General features: G+C 38.9%; 1 protein-coding gene across 1 annotated transcript; it reads left to right on the top strand.

The window, feature by feature from the left end:
* The first annotated feature begins 4,949 nt into the window (after positions 1-4,949).
* Positions 4,950-5,510, top strand: LOC132624528 (abscisic acid receptor PYL12-like). The gene has a single exon (XM_060339294.1). It carries the CDS (start codon positions 4,950-4,952, stop codon positions 5,508-5,510), a length of 561 nt encoding a protein of 186 aa, XP_060195277.1.
* Positions 5,511-20,521: the final 15,011 nt, after the last annotated feature.

The raw sequence follows: 20,521 nt of genomic DNA, 5'->3' as shown, positions 1-20,521 counted from the left end.
GCTTTTTCAAGAGTAAAATGTTTTTGTGAGATAGAATTTATATTGCTTTTACAATTACTTATACTATGTAGAAATTGTAGCTCACAACGATATATAAGGGACGAAATGACTTGGGTAGGATACACTCCTTCCCCTGAGAAAGAGGCAAAGCTTCTGTGATTAAAACTTAGGTACAACCGTACAAGTCTCACAGAATGAAAGGCAAAGTTTGTAATATTTCGATCGTCATTTTATGAATGATTTTTAAGCCTATGATTATGGGGAGTGGTATTATTCTCAAACGCTTGAGGTGACTTTCATTGCAATTTGGCCTATTATGCCATTACTTGATAGTAAGATGGTGGATTCAAGTTCTCTCACACCAAGAAAGTAAGACTTCGGGTTAAAATTCTGGTGTACTATGATGATAATATAATATGGGTTCAAGTCCCATCTCATTATGGCCTAAAAACGCCTTCATATGGGTAAGGCATTGGGTTTAAGTCCCAATGCACTATATTGATGATATAATGATGACTAACGCAAAATAATGTGCTTTTGATGAGAAGTCATGAAACCCGTCCCACTGAATTTGCTCCATTCCCTGAAGTGAATGTGGTAGCAGTATATGATAAGGCTGAAAGATGACAAAATAATTATTGTGTCCGTATGAATGAACGTGGACGTGACAAGAGACAAAATAATAGACATCATTGTGGTAATTATAAAAGGAAGGACACTATGGGTTCTCACACGATCCTTCAAAAGGTGAAGGTAATATTTGCCTCAATGTCGTACGAAATGTCTTCGTCACGCGATTGTCATGCGACCTAAGTTGATAAATTATATAAATCCTCCATCAAAAGAAAGGAATACAAAGTGAAGGCTCACTTGACCTTTCAAAGTGATGTTGAGGTGGGTCATATAAATATGATAAATTCCCAGGCATGACAATAAGCTTATAATGAAATTTATGAAGCACATACAAATGATTATAGTTCATTCCTTGAAGAGAATGTGACGTATGATAATCATCGTGAATGCTGGTCCATTCTTGAAAGTGAATGTGGTAAGATGTGATAAAAGATATGGACAAAGACGTTCTTATGTATGGTTATGCTAATACCACAACTCACCTCTAGGGTAGGTTTGAGAGAAATATCATTATTGTGGTATAAGTAATCATTGATCATCTTGTCGATGATGATCATTGACAGGAAAAGGTTAAAGAGAAATGAGTCTTGCCTATAATAATTTGACCAAAAATGATATAAATCTTTCCTTTAAAGGATATGTTCACCATATGGATGGTGTTATGAAATATGTGGTAGTACACAATTAATTGGGAGCTCTGGAAGAGCTAATTATTACTGCATTGGAGGAATTAAGTTGATTATCAAGAAAACATTATATTGTAGTAAGTCTCAAAGAAACTTATTCAGTTTCAAAGGTATTGGCCAAAATGGACATTCATATTAAGACTATAATTAGTGATGGAAAGATTTAATCTCTTCATATTATTACAGTTATTGCGGGTAAGAAATATAAATGTGAAAGATTACCCTGCTTCTCTCCTGTTTTTACTACACAAATATGAGCATGATGATGGAATCACATCCGATAGTAAACAAGAAGCTTATTGAAATAAATATCAGTTGGCATGACAGGTTGGCCATTCCGGTCCTAATGTGATGCAAAAATAATTGAGAATTCACGTGATTATATATTGAAGAAATAAAAGATTCTTCAAGAATTCTCTTGTGCTACTTGTTCTCATGATAAATTGAACATTATACCAGCTAAAGTTGGGACTGAATCCCTCAATTTTGGAACATAAAAAAGGTGAATATGAGCCCATTCACCTGCCATGTGGACCGTTTTACTATTATATGATTTTAATAGATGCATCTATTTTATAGTCACATGTGCATTTGGTATCAACTTGCAGTTTGGTTTTTGCAAGGTTGTTTGCTCAAATTGTTAAATTAAGAGCATGATTCCAAATTATGAAATTATGTTGATAATGCTGGTTTATATCCAAGTTGGTTTAGCGGAAATTATATGCCTCTAATTAGTTGCTAAACAATTGGTTATGAGAACAAGTCTCCCAAACAGAGTTTTGGTATGAGATGTGTTATTTAATATGTAGTAGCTTATATGCATCAACCCAACAAGGTTCCCCTATCACAATTGGTTCAAGGTCAGGAATCAAATAATTCCCATCTAAAAAAGTGAATGTGCGGTATATGATTCAATTGCTCCGCCATAACGCACAAAGATGGGTCCCCAAATAAGGTTGGGGGTAAATGTTAGATTTCCTAACATTAGGGGGATGAAAATAAATAAATTATATATAATGAATTATCACTAGTATGATCCTCGTTTAAAATATAATTCAAGTTAACTGCTAGATGCATTTGCTGACCAAAGTGAAAATCATATTCCAGCTGCAAATGCTCCTACTAGAATTAAAATCGTTGAATGATAGAGTCTATGGCACGCCTGAAGCTTGATAGACCAATTGGTTCCAAAGGTAAATCTCCTTGAAGAAGGAGAGGAGCAAATGATCAAAATTGCCATAATAATGAGGCAAGTGCTTTAAAAGAGCACCACGACATAACACTTCATGAAACCTTGGGGAAGGTTCAGAACCTGAAAATGATGAAACAATGAAGAGATCTCGATAAGTTATGCCACATTGGAACCGATCTCAAATGACCGTCGACGGTATCTTTGATAAAATGTAGCGCTCAACATTTAAATGGTGACGAGGATCTTGAATTCAAATCTATTAAGAAATGTGGACAGATAGATGATTGGCCAAATGAAAATACTCAATTCAAGTATATTTTGTTTCACGTGGTAAATATGAAATATTTTGAATCTATAGTCCAAACATTTGAAGATATAATGTCAATGGGGTATAAAGAAACTTTTGAGCGAAAAGTGAGATGAAAAATAAATCCACAAGATATAAAGTAGGCCTCGTGCCTTGTGGTATAAAGTTTTTTGCAAAAGTCCTGAGATTGTTGTATGGAGATGTGTTCTATAGTGGATGCAATAAGGTATCATGTAGTATGGCAGTGCATGAAAAAAGAAATGAATGCGTATAATGAAATATTTTCATGTCTAGCTAGACGGTGAAGTTTATATGAAAATTCTTAAAGGATTTAAAAGGTCTTAAAACGATTCCATTGAGTACCCCAATGACAGTAAAATCACTTAACATAAAGAAAGATCAATTTTGGATCTCACGAAAAAGGTTAGAAAGTACCAAGTCTTAGTGCAATTGATGAACTAATGTATCATGCTATTACTATCCATGAGATAATGCTTTTATTGATATGCAGGCAAGATATAACCCCACTTTTACTCGTGGAGACATCAGAATGAATCAAATAATGATATGAATTTATTGATTCTAACCAATATTATCAAGATTTGTTGGTTATGAAATGCAGGACATTTATATGATATCTATAAAGTTCGATCTTAAACAAATTATATGTGAGCATGTGAGAATGCTTCCATAATATGACGTTCTACATGACAGTCAATTATTGAAACTTATTCAAGTCTGTCAAGATAACATCAACTTGTAAGTCAGGAATGTATCTGGCTGAGATCAATACCTCAGCACATTTTGCAATCATGTGATATTTATTTGGAGATGAAGATTCCAATAATATTATACGAAGCTTGCGTAGCTCACTTGAAAGAAGGGTATATCAAAGGAGACAGAATAAAGCATTTCATTAGATTTCTTTTTCAGACCCGATCTTCAACATAAGGTGAAATAGACATTCAATAAATTCGCTCTATTGATAATTTTGCAGATCTGTCCATTGAAGCATTACCAACCTCAACATTTGAGAAGCTAAGATACAAAATTGGAATGTGTCGTCTCCGAGACAATAAGTGAAGTTCTGATCAGGGGGAGTAAAATGCGCGCTGCTCTCTTTTTCTTAATCAAGGTTTTTGTCCCAATTGGGTTTTCCTGATAAGGTTTTTAATGAGACAACTATCAAAGCGTATTACTAGATATGTGTACTTTTTTTTCTTCACTAGGACTTTTTCCCACATGGTTTTTCCTAGTAAGGTTTTAACGAGACATATTATCTATTAATGGACATTCAAGGAGGAGTGTTGTAAATAATATTATAAGTGAATGTCCATGTATTGTAAAATATGTATTTATTTATACTTGGAGAGCCAGGTTTGGTTGAAGACCAATGTAACTAAGTAATAACTATAGTTACTATTGGACTAATCTAGTTAAAATCTAACTAGTTACTTGGTGACCAAGAACTTCTCTTCCTATAAATAGGAAGGTTTTATCTCCCAAGTAAGATATCAAAATTATGACAATAAAATCTCTCCTTAAGCTTCCTTCCTAATTCTCTTGTTTCACTCTCAATTTGTATTATTTTATAACAAAACTAATATTATTGAATTATATGCACTTCCTAATCCAACTGGTCAAACGTATCACTAACTTAATCTCTAAAGGCTTCAAACCTAAGCTCCAACCTATGAGTTTAAAATATTTGAACCTCATTGATTAATAAATTGAGGTGGAAAAGCAGACGAACACGAAAAGTTTTAATATAACCCTGACATTTGTTGCATGGGGCCCCAAATTAGTGGCCATATTTCACTTTTTAATCTTAATTTAATAAATCTTCAAAGTGTATGTGAATTAGATCAACTAAGTCTTTATATTAAAATTTAGTTACTATTAAAAAGTTATAAAAAAAATACTACAAATTCAAAAATATATTTTAAAATATTGCTCAAAATTTATATCATGATTTGACTATCGAACTGGTGAAATGCTCCCTCTCTCTCCCTCTATATAATAGGAAATCAATAGAAGCCCCTTGAACCAGGTGCTTAGAGACACAACTCCACAAGCATAACGTCCAATCATGTTATACACAAATCCAAAAAACTCAAATGCTCTAGAAAAAATGATCAAACTTTACCACACTCATGAACTTCACCCAAATCAATGCTCTTCAATTCTAGTCCAAACAATCGATGCACCTCTTCCCTTAGTATGGTCTTTGGTCAGAAAATTCGACAAGCCACAACGCTACAAGAATTTCATCAGCGGCTGCACTCTACTTTCTGGTGACGGTGGTGTTGGTAGTATAAGGGAAGTCACCTTAGTTTCTGGATTTCCTGGTAAAAAAAGCATAGAAGGGTTCGATTTTCTTGATGATGATATGCATGTGAGTGTGTTAAGTGTTGTTGATGCGGATCATACTTTCTTGAATTTCAAATCTACTATCACTTTGCATGAGGATAAAGAAGAAGATGATCATGGGCTAAAGAAATATACAAGTAAGACAGTGGCTATTGAGTCTTATGTAGTGGATATTCCTGAAAATAGTTGTAAAGAGGATACGTGTGAGGTGACTGATAATATCTTGAGATGGAACCTTAGATCTTTGGCCTGGGTTGCTGAAAATATGGCTACTTCTGGAGTTTCTTCCTTGGAGTTGAGCAAAACTAAAATTGCCTGTTAGATTTCTTTTATATGATCCTCCTAGCTGTTTTTTTTTAGTTGAATATTGATGTGTTAGTCATCCACATAATGAATGTCAGTAATGGATTAAAGGATAGTCTTTTCTCCTTCCGCAAACTACTTCATTCATGACATGAAATAACTCTAGTTTTCCTGCATAAAAATTAGCACCATTAATTAGTCAAAAGAAGCGATTATGGATAATACTCTTGCATAATTCACTATGTTCCTCACCCGGTAGACAAGTTTTTATGACCTTTTACTTCAAAGAATTCGAGTAACGATGTATAATCGCCACATGCATGCATGTCGATTGAAAGGTCGTCAGGAATTTAAATCGTGGCAAACTGATAAGCTACACACGAATGAAAATGTTGTAACAACATGGCACGTTTCAACGTCATGAGCGTCGCAAACTGATATCGTGTAACACCCCAATATTTTTTTTGTAACACCCCAATTTTTTTTAAGAAGAAAAAAAATTATTTTTTTTAGTTACGTTTTCGGGTGATCTGACTTCGGGAGGCCATAACCCCATCAGGTTTGAGAATTTGGGAAAACTCCCAAAATGAAAGTTGTAGATAATTGAAATACCTTTCCAACCATAAGTCGTGGGCCTGTATATGACATCGGGATAAGGAGATATGGACGATGCAAGTTGGGCTGGCGGAACAACAACTTGAGATCCAACCCAAGCATTTACATTTCGGCCCATGAGTATATTTTGACCCATGAGGCCCATTAATGTTAACATATCTAGAAAATTCAGTAAATGGCTGATCATTTTACATCTAGGAACTTCCAAAATATTAGAGAGAGAGAGAACTCCTAGGCTAAGAAAAGTCATTTTGATAAAAAATCGGAGCCCCGAATTCCGAAGCTTGTGAAGAGAAACGTGTTGTACGTTGCATTGCCTTCAGTTTGAGCCAAAAATCAGCTAAGAAGGAGAGTGTTGACGTGGTTGCTGCATACTTAAGGTAAGATTGAGGTCCCTTTTTCATTGTTAACAAGTTTGTTTAGAGATTTAACGGATTAGAACGGAGAAAATAGCGTTATAAACTTGTTTATTGCCTTGTTGAGATTTATGGATTAGGGGCTATTTTAGTTGGATTAAATGGGTGGAATTAGTTGAGTTATGATGTATAATGATTGTTGATATTGTTGATAAGTTGTTGTTTTCGAAATTGGGAGAATAAAGTGTATGAAAATATCGTATACAAAGCGTATATTGGGCTGTTTTGTATGATTTTTGTGGCTGTTTTGTGACAATATTTTGGGACTGTTTTATATGATTTTTGTGGCTGTTTTATGACAATATTTTGGGACTGTTTGGTGGTTGTTATGAACTGTTTTGTGGGCTGGAATATCAAGGGAGTTGCTGCCCAGATTTTTGTTTTGCAAACCCGTTTTTGGATGGAACTGCTGTTAGTGTTTTTAGCATAACTCCTTGTGTAAAGCTTCGTTTTGAGTGATTCAAGATGTTCTGGAAAGCGATTTCATAGACCTAAAACTTTTATTCAGGCTCTAAAACCTAGTTTTGCCTTTATCTACTCGAAAAGGGGTGATGAAGTACAGGGGAGGTGCTGCCTAGATTTTGTTTTGAAAATCCTACATGGACTGCTGTTAGTATTTTGAGCATATCTTTTTGTACAAAATTGCTGTAGGGGTGATTCGAAATTGTCTGAGACCCTAAGACATATATCTACAACTTTCATTGAGGGCATAAAGTCTATTTCTCCAATTTACCCCTTCGAAACTGAGCAACAATACAAGACAGTAGTGCTGTCCAGAATTCATGTTTTGATAGTTTGGGCTGATTTTCATTGATTTCATGTTTAGTTTCGATGTGCTGAGACTTTTGAACTTAAGTAGATATTTGATTGTGTATTTAAGGTGTATATGCTCTTGTACAAGCTAAGAGGAATTGTTTGACGAAGTGGACTTAGGTTGGTCTATGGCGTAGATGATTTGAACTCCTCGAGTTGTGGTAGAACTTGTTGTATGGTAAAACGCCAAGGTTCATGTATAAACTTGAACTTGAAATATTTTATTTTCTGAAATTTTGAAGTATCTTGATGGGTTGTTTCCTTACTCTTCGTCTTATATTATGGTATGATTATTATCTCAAGTATTGCAAAACTTTCGCTAAATCACCCACTTGTACGAATTGCTTGATCATTTTGCATTCTTGTTGGGACTTTGTCCTTCTTGTTACGGTGACTTGTCATCGATATTGGCATGCCCCTCGATTCGGATCTTGCCCATCTTGACTTTGGATTTACATTTCGTCTTGACGATGGATTTTCGTCCATTTTCGAGTACGAGTGGAAAGCCACTTTCAACATAGTTCTTGATTCTCTTGATATTGGGTGACGACCCTTCTTGATATGGGCTTCGGTCCTTCTTGATTTCGGGGCTTCGGCCCGTCTTGATATTGATTGTGCTTAGTGTGATGGCATGACGTACATATTGGGCGAAATTGATTATTTGACAACTCTCTTGAATTGAATTATAAGCTTTCTTGATACTTGAGCCTTAGAATATTAGTATTGATATTTTGAAACTCTCCAAGGTTTGTATTCGATACTTTGATATACTTGTTCACTTGGGCTTATTGTTACCTTATTGAGCCACCTACGACGAACAAGGGAATTGGAGAATTCAATGGCTCCAAGCCCAAAGTTTATACACCACTAAGCTTTATGCTTAGCGATAGTTGTTTTCTATCGTAGGTAATGTGCGAGATGAGATATGAAGATGACCATTTGGAGTAGACTTTTTGGGAGCCCTTGTGAAGATCACATCTGCATATGCATCTAGTTTTTGTAAATTTTTGGGGACTTGTACATGATACATGTGTGGCACTTATGTATGAAATTCTGAAGGCTTGTGGAAAACAAGACCATATGCTTGTAACTTGAGCTGGGTGACTAGGTTTGCTATTTTAGGGTGTGATTTTAACTCAAGTCATGCCATGTACTGGGTTTATATTTTGTCTTGTAATTATGCACAAAGGAAGATAATAGTTTTCCGATAATTACTAGTTTGAGTTTTGTGTATCTTATGGACCCGCAATGGTGTTGAATTGGAAATAAAATTTCAAAACGAAGTTTCTTAAATGTGTTGACTATTTGAGAAGGGAATTACTATTTTAAAATGATACTCTGATATTGTATTTCATCTAAGATTTTTTTTTTTTGGAGGGCGCAATGAAAAAAAAAAAAAAAAGAATGCCGCACTTTCAACCTTTTTTTTCGCATGGGCCTTTTTCCGCTATTAAATATATTTGTGAATATCTTTTGGCATAAGTTCTTCTAAATGACGTAAGTGTAAAATTAGCTTTTGTTCCGTAAGTGGTATCCTCCCAAAGGGGATGCTACAATGTGTTATTTTTATTTTTTGCTCCTTTTTTTCTTTCTTTTTTCTTTTTTATGAATAGAGTATAGAAACTTTATTTTGATTTTATGTTCTGCTAATTCGATCCGAATATACATTTCTTGACATATTGTGATATTAGTTAATTTTCCCGAGCTTGGCACAACCATGAATGATCTCATTGAACTTGCTAATGATCCTTCTCCAATATTTAAATATTAAATAACAAACGGCAAATTGTTGTAAAAAATAAAAATATTGAAAATACTTCAACTTAAAGTTAATATTAAAAATAACAAAAGGCATATTCTCGTAAAAATCATATATGTTGAAGATATTCCAACTTAAATTAAAAGATAATGTATGATATAAAAGTATTACTCTTTAATCAACTTTTTTTTCTTCTATATATTTTTTGATTGATATATATAGCAGATAAAAATTGATATATATATATCGCGGCGTATTCTATACACCTTCAACAAATTTATGAAATGATCTTTCTGAAAATTTAGTGGAAAAATGAGAGATTAAATTATAACAATACCAAAAACAAATATATAAGTAATATACATAAAAAATCTAGAAAAAAATGCTTAAGCCAGAAAACCAATTATGGATTAAGGAAAGGCATTAATTACATTTGTACTTACTCAATAGTGTAGTCCTTGAGGAGAGAATATGTAACTGTTATTTTTCCTATTAATCCTAATTAAAAAATTATAAACATCAATCGACCTTACTTGTATTGTGCCCAACAAACTTCTTAAGGCCATTGAGAGGATAGTGCCAAGTCTTCATTTCAGAATTTACGTTGTGTTGAGATACATTCCTTGAATTTTATTCTAACTTTGGAGTTACTACCCTTTTGTCTTCCTAAACACATTGAAGAATTATTTTCAATTAGTAAACCTTGCGCAGGTACATGTGAAAACGTAAGCGCATCTACAAATGTTTATTAAAGTATCAAATAAAAAAATTCTCCCCTTATTCAACATGCCTTTTTCTCTTTACCAAAATTTCAACTTAAAAAAAAGCTCTCTCAACACCAATCAAATTGTCAGTTTTTCTTCTTTAATTTTTTTGCAAAATTTTGATGCTTCAGCAAAATCAAGAAATAAAACATGTTCTTTTCCAACATTAGTTTCTCTTATCATTCATATAAATAATAAGAAAATTGAAGAGAAAAAGAAAATGTTGGAGTGACACTATACATGTACACCAGACAATAATCATACCCAAAAATGAAAGCCATAGTACTATTAAAAATCAATACATAAGAGTACATATACAGAAAACAAAAATCATGTAAATAATAGTATCAATGACCCCAAAGAAGATAATTAAACTACGAATGTAATTCATCAAGTTTGTTACCTTCTTTACTGGAAATTTTAAACACCTCCAAAAGCCTACTGCTTCTCCAAAAGCATTATCTGAAACAACAACATATATTAATAATTAGATTAAATAAAGAGCAAAAGATACGTATATTGATTCTGAGTAAATGACATACGAAATGGCAGCGTATAGGCAAAGGACTGTGGAAGAATATGAAAGTAAAAAAATAGTGATAAGGAACGTGGAAATGATAGTATTGGAAGTAATCGACATTAGAAATGGATGCAGTGGCGGATCCAGGATTTTTATTCAGGGTGTTCGGAAAAAAGAAGAAGCTAAATATACACTGTAATTTTTTGCTGAGGGTGTTCAAAAGTTAATATATGCACATAAATACAGAAAATTTACCCTATATATACACTGTAATTTTTTGCCGAGGGTGTTCAGAGGTGTTCTGAACACCCTCGGCTCTTGGTGCATCCGCCCTGAATCTGAACACCCTCGGCTCTTGGTGCATCCGCCCTGAAGATGAAAGTAAAAAAGTAAGTAATGGCATTGAATGAATGAAAGGGGCGTGGGATTGTGGTCTAGGAATAGGTGGAAATTAATTCACTAATAACTAATAATTAAGGAGAGAGCAAAGTAAAATTGTTGGGAGACATCGTCTGGAACTCGGACACAACTATTCGGAAAGGATATGTCGATTATCTTTTTTACTAATTAATTAATTAATACAATAAAGGCAAAAAATTGAAAATTAAGATAAATATAAATGCTGGGCTTTTAGGCTGCCATGTTAGCAGGCCTTTGTCCTGCTTTTATATATATATATATATATATAAGATTGTCCTTCCTGATTTATATCAATTTTTAGTCTCACCTTGTTCATATTGATGTAGAACTTTTGTTTATTGGCTCTGTATACGGTAAAAACCGGATGTAAGTCAAACCGGTGAAACGAGAGACCGGAGGAAGAAGGGGCAAGAACATACGTGAAGACTTTCATCCTGAACCGGAGGAACGCCTGTCCGGAGCTGATCGGGAGGACCATTTGGTCCGGTTCCTTCATCACCGAGTTGGTCGAGGTCGTTACCCCGAGTATCCATGTCGTTGGTCCGGTATAACTGTTGCACACGAGCCACGCGTCAGTAGCGTCCTGCCATGGTCAACTACCAACCATGCGTGTGTCAGGCCGTACGGCCAACCTAATCCCACCAAATCCGCTCAGAGTCGTCATTTCTCTTATTTTTTAATGATTAGTATTGTATGAGGCTTCTAATCCTTTCCTTTTCTTTATTTCTTTTCCTCCTCTGCTCCCTCTCTCTCCTCTGCTCTCTGCCAACGGTAAGATCTGCCCACCCGCCACTCCGTCCGGCGACCATACGTCATCACTGTTCAGGTGACGCCGACGACCAGGTAACGCCGGTCACTTTTCCGGCCAGATTTACTTTTCTTCTCTCTTCCCTTTTCTTCTTCTCCTCTTCTTCTTCTCTTCTCCTTTTTTCCCCTTTTTTATCTGCTTCTGGAGCTGCCAGTACGCCGTTGCGCCATCGCCCGCGACTTTTTCCGGCTAGCTCCCTCTTTCTATCTCCTTTTTCCCTTTTTTTCTTTTTCTTTTTTCTTTTTTCCCCCCTATTCCCTTCTCCCTTTCAGGTATTTGTGAATATTTTTCCGGCAGTGAACAGTAACTCGACCGTGAACAGTGTTTTCCGGCTGCGACCAGGTTCAGTTCAATTGGAGTTGGTACCTCCGATTGCCATATCCATTATTTGTCCATACACTTGTAGTTATATTTTGCTAACTTTAGATCTTTGAATAATTTATTAGTTCATACTCATTTTCATGGCTTTGGTTAGTGATGGTAGACTAGGGTCATGTTCTCGTTCGGGGACGGGGGCGAGGGTTAGGAGGGGTAAGTGGGTTAAATGAGCGTCTAGGTTGAGAGTAGGTTCTTGGAACATTGGGACGTTAACGGGGAATTCCATAGAGCTAGTTAAAATTCTTAAGAAGAGAAAGATTAATATAGCTTGTGTCCAAGAGACTAAATGGGTAGGTCCTAAAGCTAAAGAGGTAGACGGGTATAAGTTGTGGTTCTCTGGTAGGTCGAAGTATATAAATGGGGTGGGTATTTTAGTAGATAGTGATTTAACGGATTAGGTGGTAGAGGTTAGGAGAGCCACTGATAGGATGATGTTGATTAAAGTGGTCGTTGAAGGGCTCACTTTGAACATTATTAGTGCATATGCGCCGCAAGTAGGCTTAGGCGAGGAGGAGAAGAGGCGCTTTTGGGAGGATTTGGATGAGTTAGTGGGAGGCATACCACCTGCTGAGAAGTTATTCATAGGAGGTGATTTCAATGGGCACATCGGGCCTATTTCGGGAGGTTATGATGATATGCATGGAGGCTTTGGCTTCGGGGACAGGAATGGAGGAGGAGTCTCACTTTTGGATTTTGCAAGAGCTTTCGGGTTGGTGATAGCCAATTCGAGTTTCCCAAAGAAGGAGGAGCACTTGGTAACCTTCCGTAGTCCAGTGGCTAAGACTCAAATAGACTTTTTACTCCTTAGGAAAGACGATAAAGGTCTGTGCAAAGACTGTAATGTCATTTCGAGCGACTATCTTACAACCCGACATAAGCTCTTGGTGATGGATTTAGGGATCAAGATGACGAGGAAGAAAAGGGCCGTGGATGATCGACCTAGGATCAGATGGGGGAGTTTGACCACGATTAGTGCCGTGGAGATGGGAGAGAAATTGAAGATTATGGGGGCCTGGGATAGTAGTGGGGATGCGACCAGTATGTGGGATAGGACGGATAGTTGCATTAGGGCGGTAGCAAGGGACGTGTTGGGGGTCTCGACAGGTAGTCGTGGCCAGCATCGAGGGGACTGGTGGTGGAATGGAGAAGTTCAAGGGAAGGTGGAAACAAAGATGGTGGCGTATGCGAAGTTGATAGAAAGCAAGGATGAGGTGGAGAAGTGGACGAATAGGGAGATTTATAAGATGGCGAGGAAGGAGGCGAAGTTGGCGGTTTCGACGGCAAAAACGACAGCTTTTGAACGCCTTTATGCTGAACTAGAAGAGAAAGGAGGGGTTCAGAAATTGTTCAGGCTAGCCAAGGCGAGGGAGAGAAAGGCACGTGATGTGGATCAAGTGAAGTATATCAAGGACGAGCATGGCAAAGTATTGGTAGAGGAGACTCTCAGTAGACGGAGATGGCAGTCATACTTCTCCAAACTCTTAAATGAAGAAGGGGACAAAGACATTGTGTTGGGAGATTTAGAACATACAGGAAGGCGTCACGATTTTGGATATTGCAGGAGTATTAAGGTTGAGGAGGTTAAGGGTGTTGTTCGTAGGATGCGCAGGGGAAGAGCGACCGGACCTGGCGAGATTCTTGGGGAATTTTGGAAGAGCGCGGGCCCGACAGGTTTGGAGTGGCTGACTAGGTTGTTTAATGTCATCTTTAAGACGACAATGATGGCTGAAGAATGGAGGTTGAGTGTAATGGTCCCTCTATACAAGAACAAGGGAAATATCCAGAGTTGCAACAATTATAGAGGTATCAAGCTGCTAAGCCATACTATGAAAGTGTGGGAAAGGGTGGTGGAGATGAGGGTGAGGAAAGGCGTGTCTATTTCTGTTACACCTCGGAAAAATATTCCGTTGGTACGCAAGTGAATGAACTAGCGATGAGTACGAGTGTATGATGTTCCTTGAGTAAGAAATGACGCTTGGATGACCTTAGGCGAGATTTCAAAGGCATCCAATGTAAGACGAGAAAGTTGGCTAAGATAAGGCAAGGTATGAGGTGAGTAATGCATATAAATGGATGTGGATGATTAGAATGCAAAGTCTAAGGAATGAGAAAAGTTGCAGATTGTCAATCTGGCCAGTTGGTCGTAAAATGTAATACGGACCGTAAAATGGTATACGGTTCGTAAACTGGCATGTCGTAAATTGGCATTCAAAACTTCAACTTTCTGCCAGTTGATGAAATGGTTAAATACGACCTGGAATATGGACCGTAAAGTGATATACGGCCCGTAAACCATGGTCGTAAATCACCATGCTGCAGCCTGAATTTCTGGTTCTGAAATGGTTAAAGAAGACCACGAAGGACGGTTCGTAAATTGGAATACGGTCCGTAAATCATGTTTACAACCACTGTGCACTTCAAATCAGATTTTCAAGTCATTAAATAAGGGGACCAAGGCTTATTTTATTTCACTTCTACATCACACCCCTTCTCTCTAAAACATCTCTCTACATTTATTTCACAAGAGTTCAAAGATATTTAGTGATCAACAACATAAAACAAGTGAATCAAGAGTAAGAAAACCATCAAAGATCATCCAAGGTCAAGAAATCCAAATGGAGATAAACTAGGGTTTTGCTCAAGGTGGAGTGTTATCAACTAAAGCTTGTTCCTACAACATCTAAGGTAAGATTCATGATATTTATATGATGTTTCAGGTATTGGAGAGTTAAAATACATGAATTGTAGAAAATATGGTAAAATGGGTCATGAATGATGAATAGTGACATTTTGAGAAATAGTTTGAATTGAATCATGATTGTTGTTGTGTTGTGACATAAATGGGGTATAAATGACGTCGAATGACCATGAAATAAACATTGCATATGAACGGACGAAATCATGTGTTATAGCCATATGTATGGGCAAATGAAAGTAAATTAAGGAATGGGGATAATGTGAATGACTAAAGGCCATTGTTATGATATTATGAATGTATTGTTGACATTTGGGAGTTGAATTACGATGAGGAGGAATGTTGTATAAATAAAGGAAAAGTTGTCCGATTTTCCCTAGCTTTAACCATGTGTGCTAATTATCGATGCTAATGATAGTATGACTTTAATGAAGGTAGAAACGCTAACGTTGGAGGGGAACGCGCAAGGGTAGAATAGTGCGACGGAAAGGTATGTAAGGCTAACCCTTCTTTCATAAGGCATGGTTCTTTTGCCAAATTTCTAAAATCCTCTATACGAGTATGTTGTCTTCAAATGATTGATCTTCCGAGCTTGTAAGCTCACGATCCTAGATATGTATTATGATTGCACTACGTTCCTCATATGACGAGTAAGGACATAAGATAGATATAATGACAACGACGATTATAGTGATAGTGATAGAAATGATGATGATAATAATAATGATGCTAAAGGTGCTTACGGGCTATTATACTTATGTGTGCCTATGAAAGGCTATGATGAAACCCTGAGCTTATAATGCCGGGAAGAGTATATGTATATATATATATGTATATGATTACGAAACGCGCACACACCTCTGCAGATGGTACGGATAACCCTGACGCCTTGGTAGGGCCAGGTATGAGTAACCTTGAGCCTTGGTTGGCCAAGTATGTATGAAACACTGATCCTACGGGGTCGGGTATGTTATGTAAATGCTATGTATATGAAATGACTATGTATATGATATGAATATGAATGTGATAAGACTATGTATATGAACGTGAACAAGAGCATGTACACAAATACATATTAGAAATGGGAAGTCCCTATGAAAGGCAAGTAAGTGCATATGACGACAATATTATTATCTCCCATACTATGCTATTCCTTATGTTGCTATTATGCTTCTATATCGATGTTGATCATGATTTACATACTCAGTACATTCTTCGTACTAACGTCCTTTTGTTTATGGATGCTGCGTCATGCTCGCAGGTGCACAGGGAGACAGACTTGATCCATAGCTGCTTATTTAGAGATTACATAGCAGAGCTCCATTTCCTTCGGAGCCATAACTTTTGGGTACTAATTCTTTTGTGTATATAATTATGGGCATAGCGGGGTCCTGTCCCACTCATGTGATATGTTATACTCTTCTTAGAGGCTCGTAGTCACGTGTATATGGTTAGATATGTCCGGCCTTGTTGGCCCATATTTTGTATATCATTTTGTCGGCCACGTTAGCCCATGTACATTGATGTGGCATATATGCCTATGATGATAAAGGTATTGATTGTCCAAATGGGACTAATTTGATGAATGAAAGGAAATGTATGTCTAATTATGTGGCTCACCTAAATGTAAGCATAAGTGTAAGTTAAGGGGGTGCCCGGGTGGGTTAGCACCGGGTGATCGTCGCGGCCCCCTAGTCGGGTCGTGACAATTTCAGAGAACCAGTTTGGATTCATGCTGGGACGCTTAGCTACAGAATCCATCCATCTTGTGAGGAGGCTAGTGGAGCAGTATAGGGAGAGGAAGAGGGACTTACACATGGTATTCATCGACCTAGAAAAGGCTTACGATAAAGTTCCAAGAGAGATCCTATGGAGATGCTTGGAGGCTAAAGGTGTACCTGTGGCGTACATTAGGGTGATCAAGGACATGTATGAGGGAGCCAAAACCAGGGTAAGGACAGTAAGAGGAGACTCAGAGCACTTTCCAGTTGTGATGGGGTTGCATCAAGGATCAGCTCTTAGTCCGTTTTTATTTGCCTTGGTGATGGATGGATTGACGCGGCAAATTCAAGGTGAGGTGCCATGGTGTATGCTTTTCACGGATGACATAGTCCTGATCGACGAGACTCGTAGCGGAGTTAACGCTAAGATGGAGGGTTGGAGACAAACTCTGGAGTCTAAAGGGTTTAAGCTGAGTAGGACCAAGACAGAGTACTTAGAGTGTAAGTTTAGTGAAGCACCTCAGGAGGCTGGCTTGGAAGTGAGGCTTGGTACCCAGGCCATCCAGAAGAAAAGTAGTTTCAAGTATCTTGGGTCTATTATGCAAGGCAGCGGGGAGATTGACGATGATGTCACACATCGTATTGGGGCAGGGTGGATGAAATGGAGGCTTGCTTCCGGAGTGCTATGTGACAAGAAGGTGCCACCACAACTTAAGGGCAAGTTCTACAAAATGGTGGTTAGTCTGACTATGTTGTATGGGGCGGAGTGTTGGCCAGTTAAGATCTCTCACGTTCAAAAGATGAAAGTTGCCGAGATGAGAATGTTGAGATGGATGTGTGGCCACACCAGGAGTGACAGGATTAGGAATGAGGATATTCGGGACAAGGTGGGAGTGGCTTCGGTGGAAGACAAGATGCGAGAAGCGAGATTGAGATGGTTTGGGCATGTGAAGAGGAGAGACACAGATGCCCCAGTGCGGAAGTGTGAGAGGTTGGCCATGGATGGTTTCAGACGAGGTAGGAGTAGGCCGAAGAAGTATTGGGGAGAGGTCATTAGACATGACATGACACAGTTACAGTTTACCGAGGACATGACCTTAGATAGGAGGGTTTGGAGGACCCAGATTAGGGTCTAAGGCTAGTAGATAGTCTTATTATCCTGTCTTATTAGTAGTCGCATTATCGTAGTATAATTTCTTGCGCTCTGATTTATGATATTATCTGTTATTTCCTGTGCTTTGATTATTCTATGTTATCTGTATAGCTTGCGTTACTTTATTTCCATATTGCTTTGAATCTCTTAGCCTTATCTGACCTCTTTTTTATGTTTTTATTGAGCCAAGGGTCTTTCGGAAACAGCCGTCCTACCTTGGTAGGAGTAAGGTCTGCGTACACTCTACCCTCCCCAGACCCCATGTTGTGGGATTTCACTGGGTGGTTGTTGTTGTAGTATTGTATGAAGCCCATGAAGGCAACATTATAAATAGATCCCATCCCTCTCCTTGGGGGGGGAGGGGGGGGGGGTTGGAAGAAACACACCTCAAGAACACTTTGTAATAGCAATACATATATACAAAATCTTTCTCTCTCAATCGTCTGCGTTTGGTCATATCTATTGCATTTATTTCTAGAATTATTACGATTGGGTAACATTCATGCATTAGAGAGCATACAAACAAATCGTAAATCACCGATTATCATTGCTCTCATTTTATTATATCCACGTCTATACCTTTCTCCCATCAAGTGGATCAAAACTAAAGCCACATATCTTATACCCGTTCACAAATTAAATTGATTATCCGAATTTGGGGTAAACAGTTTGGCGCCCACCGTGGGGCTAGGATAATAGTGGTCTTTGGTCTTGATTTCCATCATATTCATCAAAATAAAAAACATCTCCTCCGTCTCCGCAAAAACGGACTAAATGGCTGACATCGAGCAATCTGGCCATGTCAACAACACCGAGATTGTAGCAAAAAATAAAGGCAGCGGACTACGGGGATTGCCAAATCCCGCTGACCCGAACCTCGTCGATTCAAAGGAGGGCCTCAACCGGCAAAATACCGTGAACCAGGAGAATGCCGCCCTACCGACCACTGATCCTCTAAATACTCACAATTCCGTTACATTGTCCCGGACCCAGGGCCGGAGAGAACCGGATGCACCAAACGACAATGTTAACTTACGCTTAATTTTTGAAATGTTACAGGAACGAAGAGCGGCAATCGCTGAGCAAGGAATCGCGATTGCCCGGTTGCAGAACAGAAAAGATGAAGCAGAGCCAGAGAAGACAAAGGGTGTTGCCGAAACCGGAATAAATGAGGCATGAATGGTTAAGAGAAATGGCTCCGGAACCGGTTCTTCTACCGAGGTTCTAAAGATGCTCGAAACTTTGGAAAAACGGGTGGACTCAACCGAAAAGAGGGTCGAGACATACAATTCTCGGGTGGATCAGATCTCGGGGGCTCTGCCTTTACTGAAGGGGCCGAATTCGAAAAGATACATCCAAAGGCCTTTTCCTCCGAGCGCAGCCCCGAAGCTGATCCCAAAGAGGTTCAAAATGCCCGATATACAGAAATATGATGGCACAACGGACCCACACGAGCACGTGACCTCATACACTTGTGCCATAAAAGGCAATGATATGGAGGAAGATGAGATCGAGTCAGTGTTGTTGAAAAAATTTGGGGAGACCCTGTCAAAGGAGCGTTGACGTGGTACGACCACCTGCCCGAGCATTCGATCAGTTCTTTCGAAATGCTCGCCGATGCTTTCGTGAAGGCTCATGCCGGTGTCAAAAAAGTACAGGCCCGCAAGGTCGATATCTTTCGAATAACCCAAAGGGACGATGAGTTACTGCGTGAGTTCGTCAACCGGTTCCAAAGGGAATGGATGGAACTCCCCCCGGTTCCAGAGGAATGGGCTACGCAAGCTTTCACAAAGGGGCTCAATGTTCTAAGTTCAACTGCTTCGTTCAAATTGAAGAAAAATTTGCTGAAATACAAGGCTGTGACATGGGCCGATGTCCATAATCAGTATGAATCGAAGATTCGGGTAGAGGATGATCAGTTCGAGCTCCCCCCGGTCCCGGTAAAAATGGATAGAAGTTTTGAGAAACCAAGGAAGGGTTACGACACAAAGGCCGAATCATCGAAAGAAAGGTACCGGCCATACTCCCATTCAGAGAGACAAAATTTTAGGTAGGAAAAGTCAAGGGAGAGCCCAAGCCGTTTCTCAGGTCGGGGTAGCAAGCGGGGTGAGCGCCCGTCAAACAGCCGAGGGCTCTCGTTCAGGAGCGATGCCGGAAGTTCGGCCGGTAATAAGGGTCCGCCAAAGATTTCGGAGTACAACTTCAACGTTAGTACTTCAGGCCTCGTCTCGGCCATCGGCCGCGTCCCGGATGTAAGATGGCCGAAACCTCTAAGGTCAGATCCGGGCCAATGGGATCCGAGCATGGAGTGTGAATATCACGGAACCCATGGCCATAGAACCGAGGATTGTCGCCAGTTGAGAGAAGAGGTAGCCCGGTTATTGAAGAACGGTCATCTCCGAGATCTGCTGAGTGAGCGAGCCAAAAGTCATTACAAGGAAAGGGAAGCTCATCGAAGGGCCGAGCCGGTCGAACCCCAACATACAATCAACATGATAGTTGGGGGTATTGACGCCCCTCGGGGGCCGATAATGAAACGGACAAAGGTTTCTATTGCTCATGAAAAGCGCATACGATATCACTCAACCGGGGTTTTCTTCAACGACGAAGATGCAGAGGGCATCATTCAACCGCATAATGATGCATTGGTAATTCCTGTACTTATCTTTAAAACTAAGGTTAAACGTATTTTGGTTGACCTAGGTAGCTCGGCCAACATCATCCGATGGAGAGTGGTCGAACAGCTAGGGCTGCTCGATCAGATCGTACCGGTGGCCCGGGTACTCAGCGGGTTCAATATGGCGAGCGAAACCACGAAGGGGGAGATCTCATTGCCCGTGAACGTCGATGGCACCATTCAACAAATGATGTTCTATGTGATCGAAGGGGACATGAAATATAATGCCTTATTGGGCAGACCTTGGATACATAGCATGAGGGCGGTGCCCTCAACACTGCATCAGTTGCT

This window comes from Lycium barbarum, chromosome 12 (genome assembly GCF_019175385.1).
Source record: "Lycium barbarum isolate Lr01 chromosome 12, ASM1917538v2, whole genome shotgun sequence".
Taxonomy (NCBI): Eukaryota; Viridiplantae; Streptophyta; class Magnoliopsida; order Solanales; family Solanaceae; genus Lycium; species Lycium barbarum.
This window is presented reverse-complemented; position numbering and strand designations above follow the sequence as displayed.

Coding starts and splice junctions, on each gene's coding strand:
- LOC132624528 (XM_060339294.1), top strand. CDS start 4,950: ATGATCAAACTTTACCACACTCATGAACTTCACCCAAATCAATGCTCT.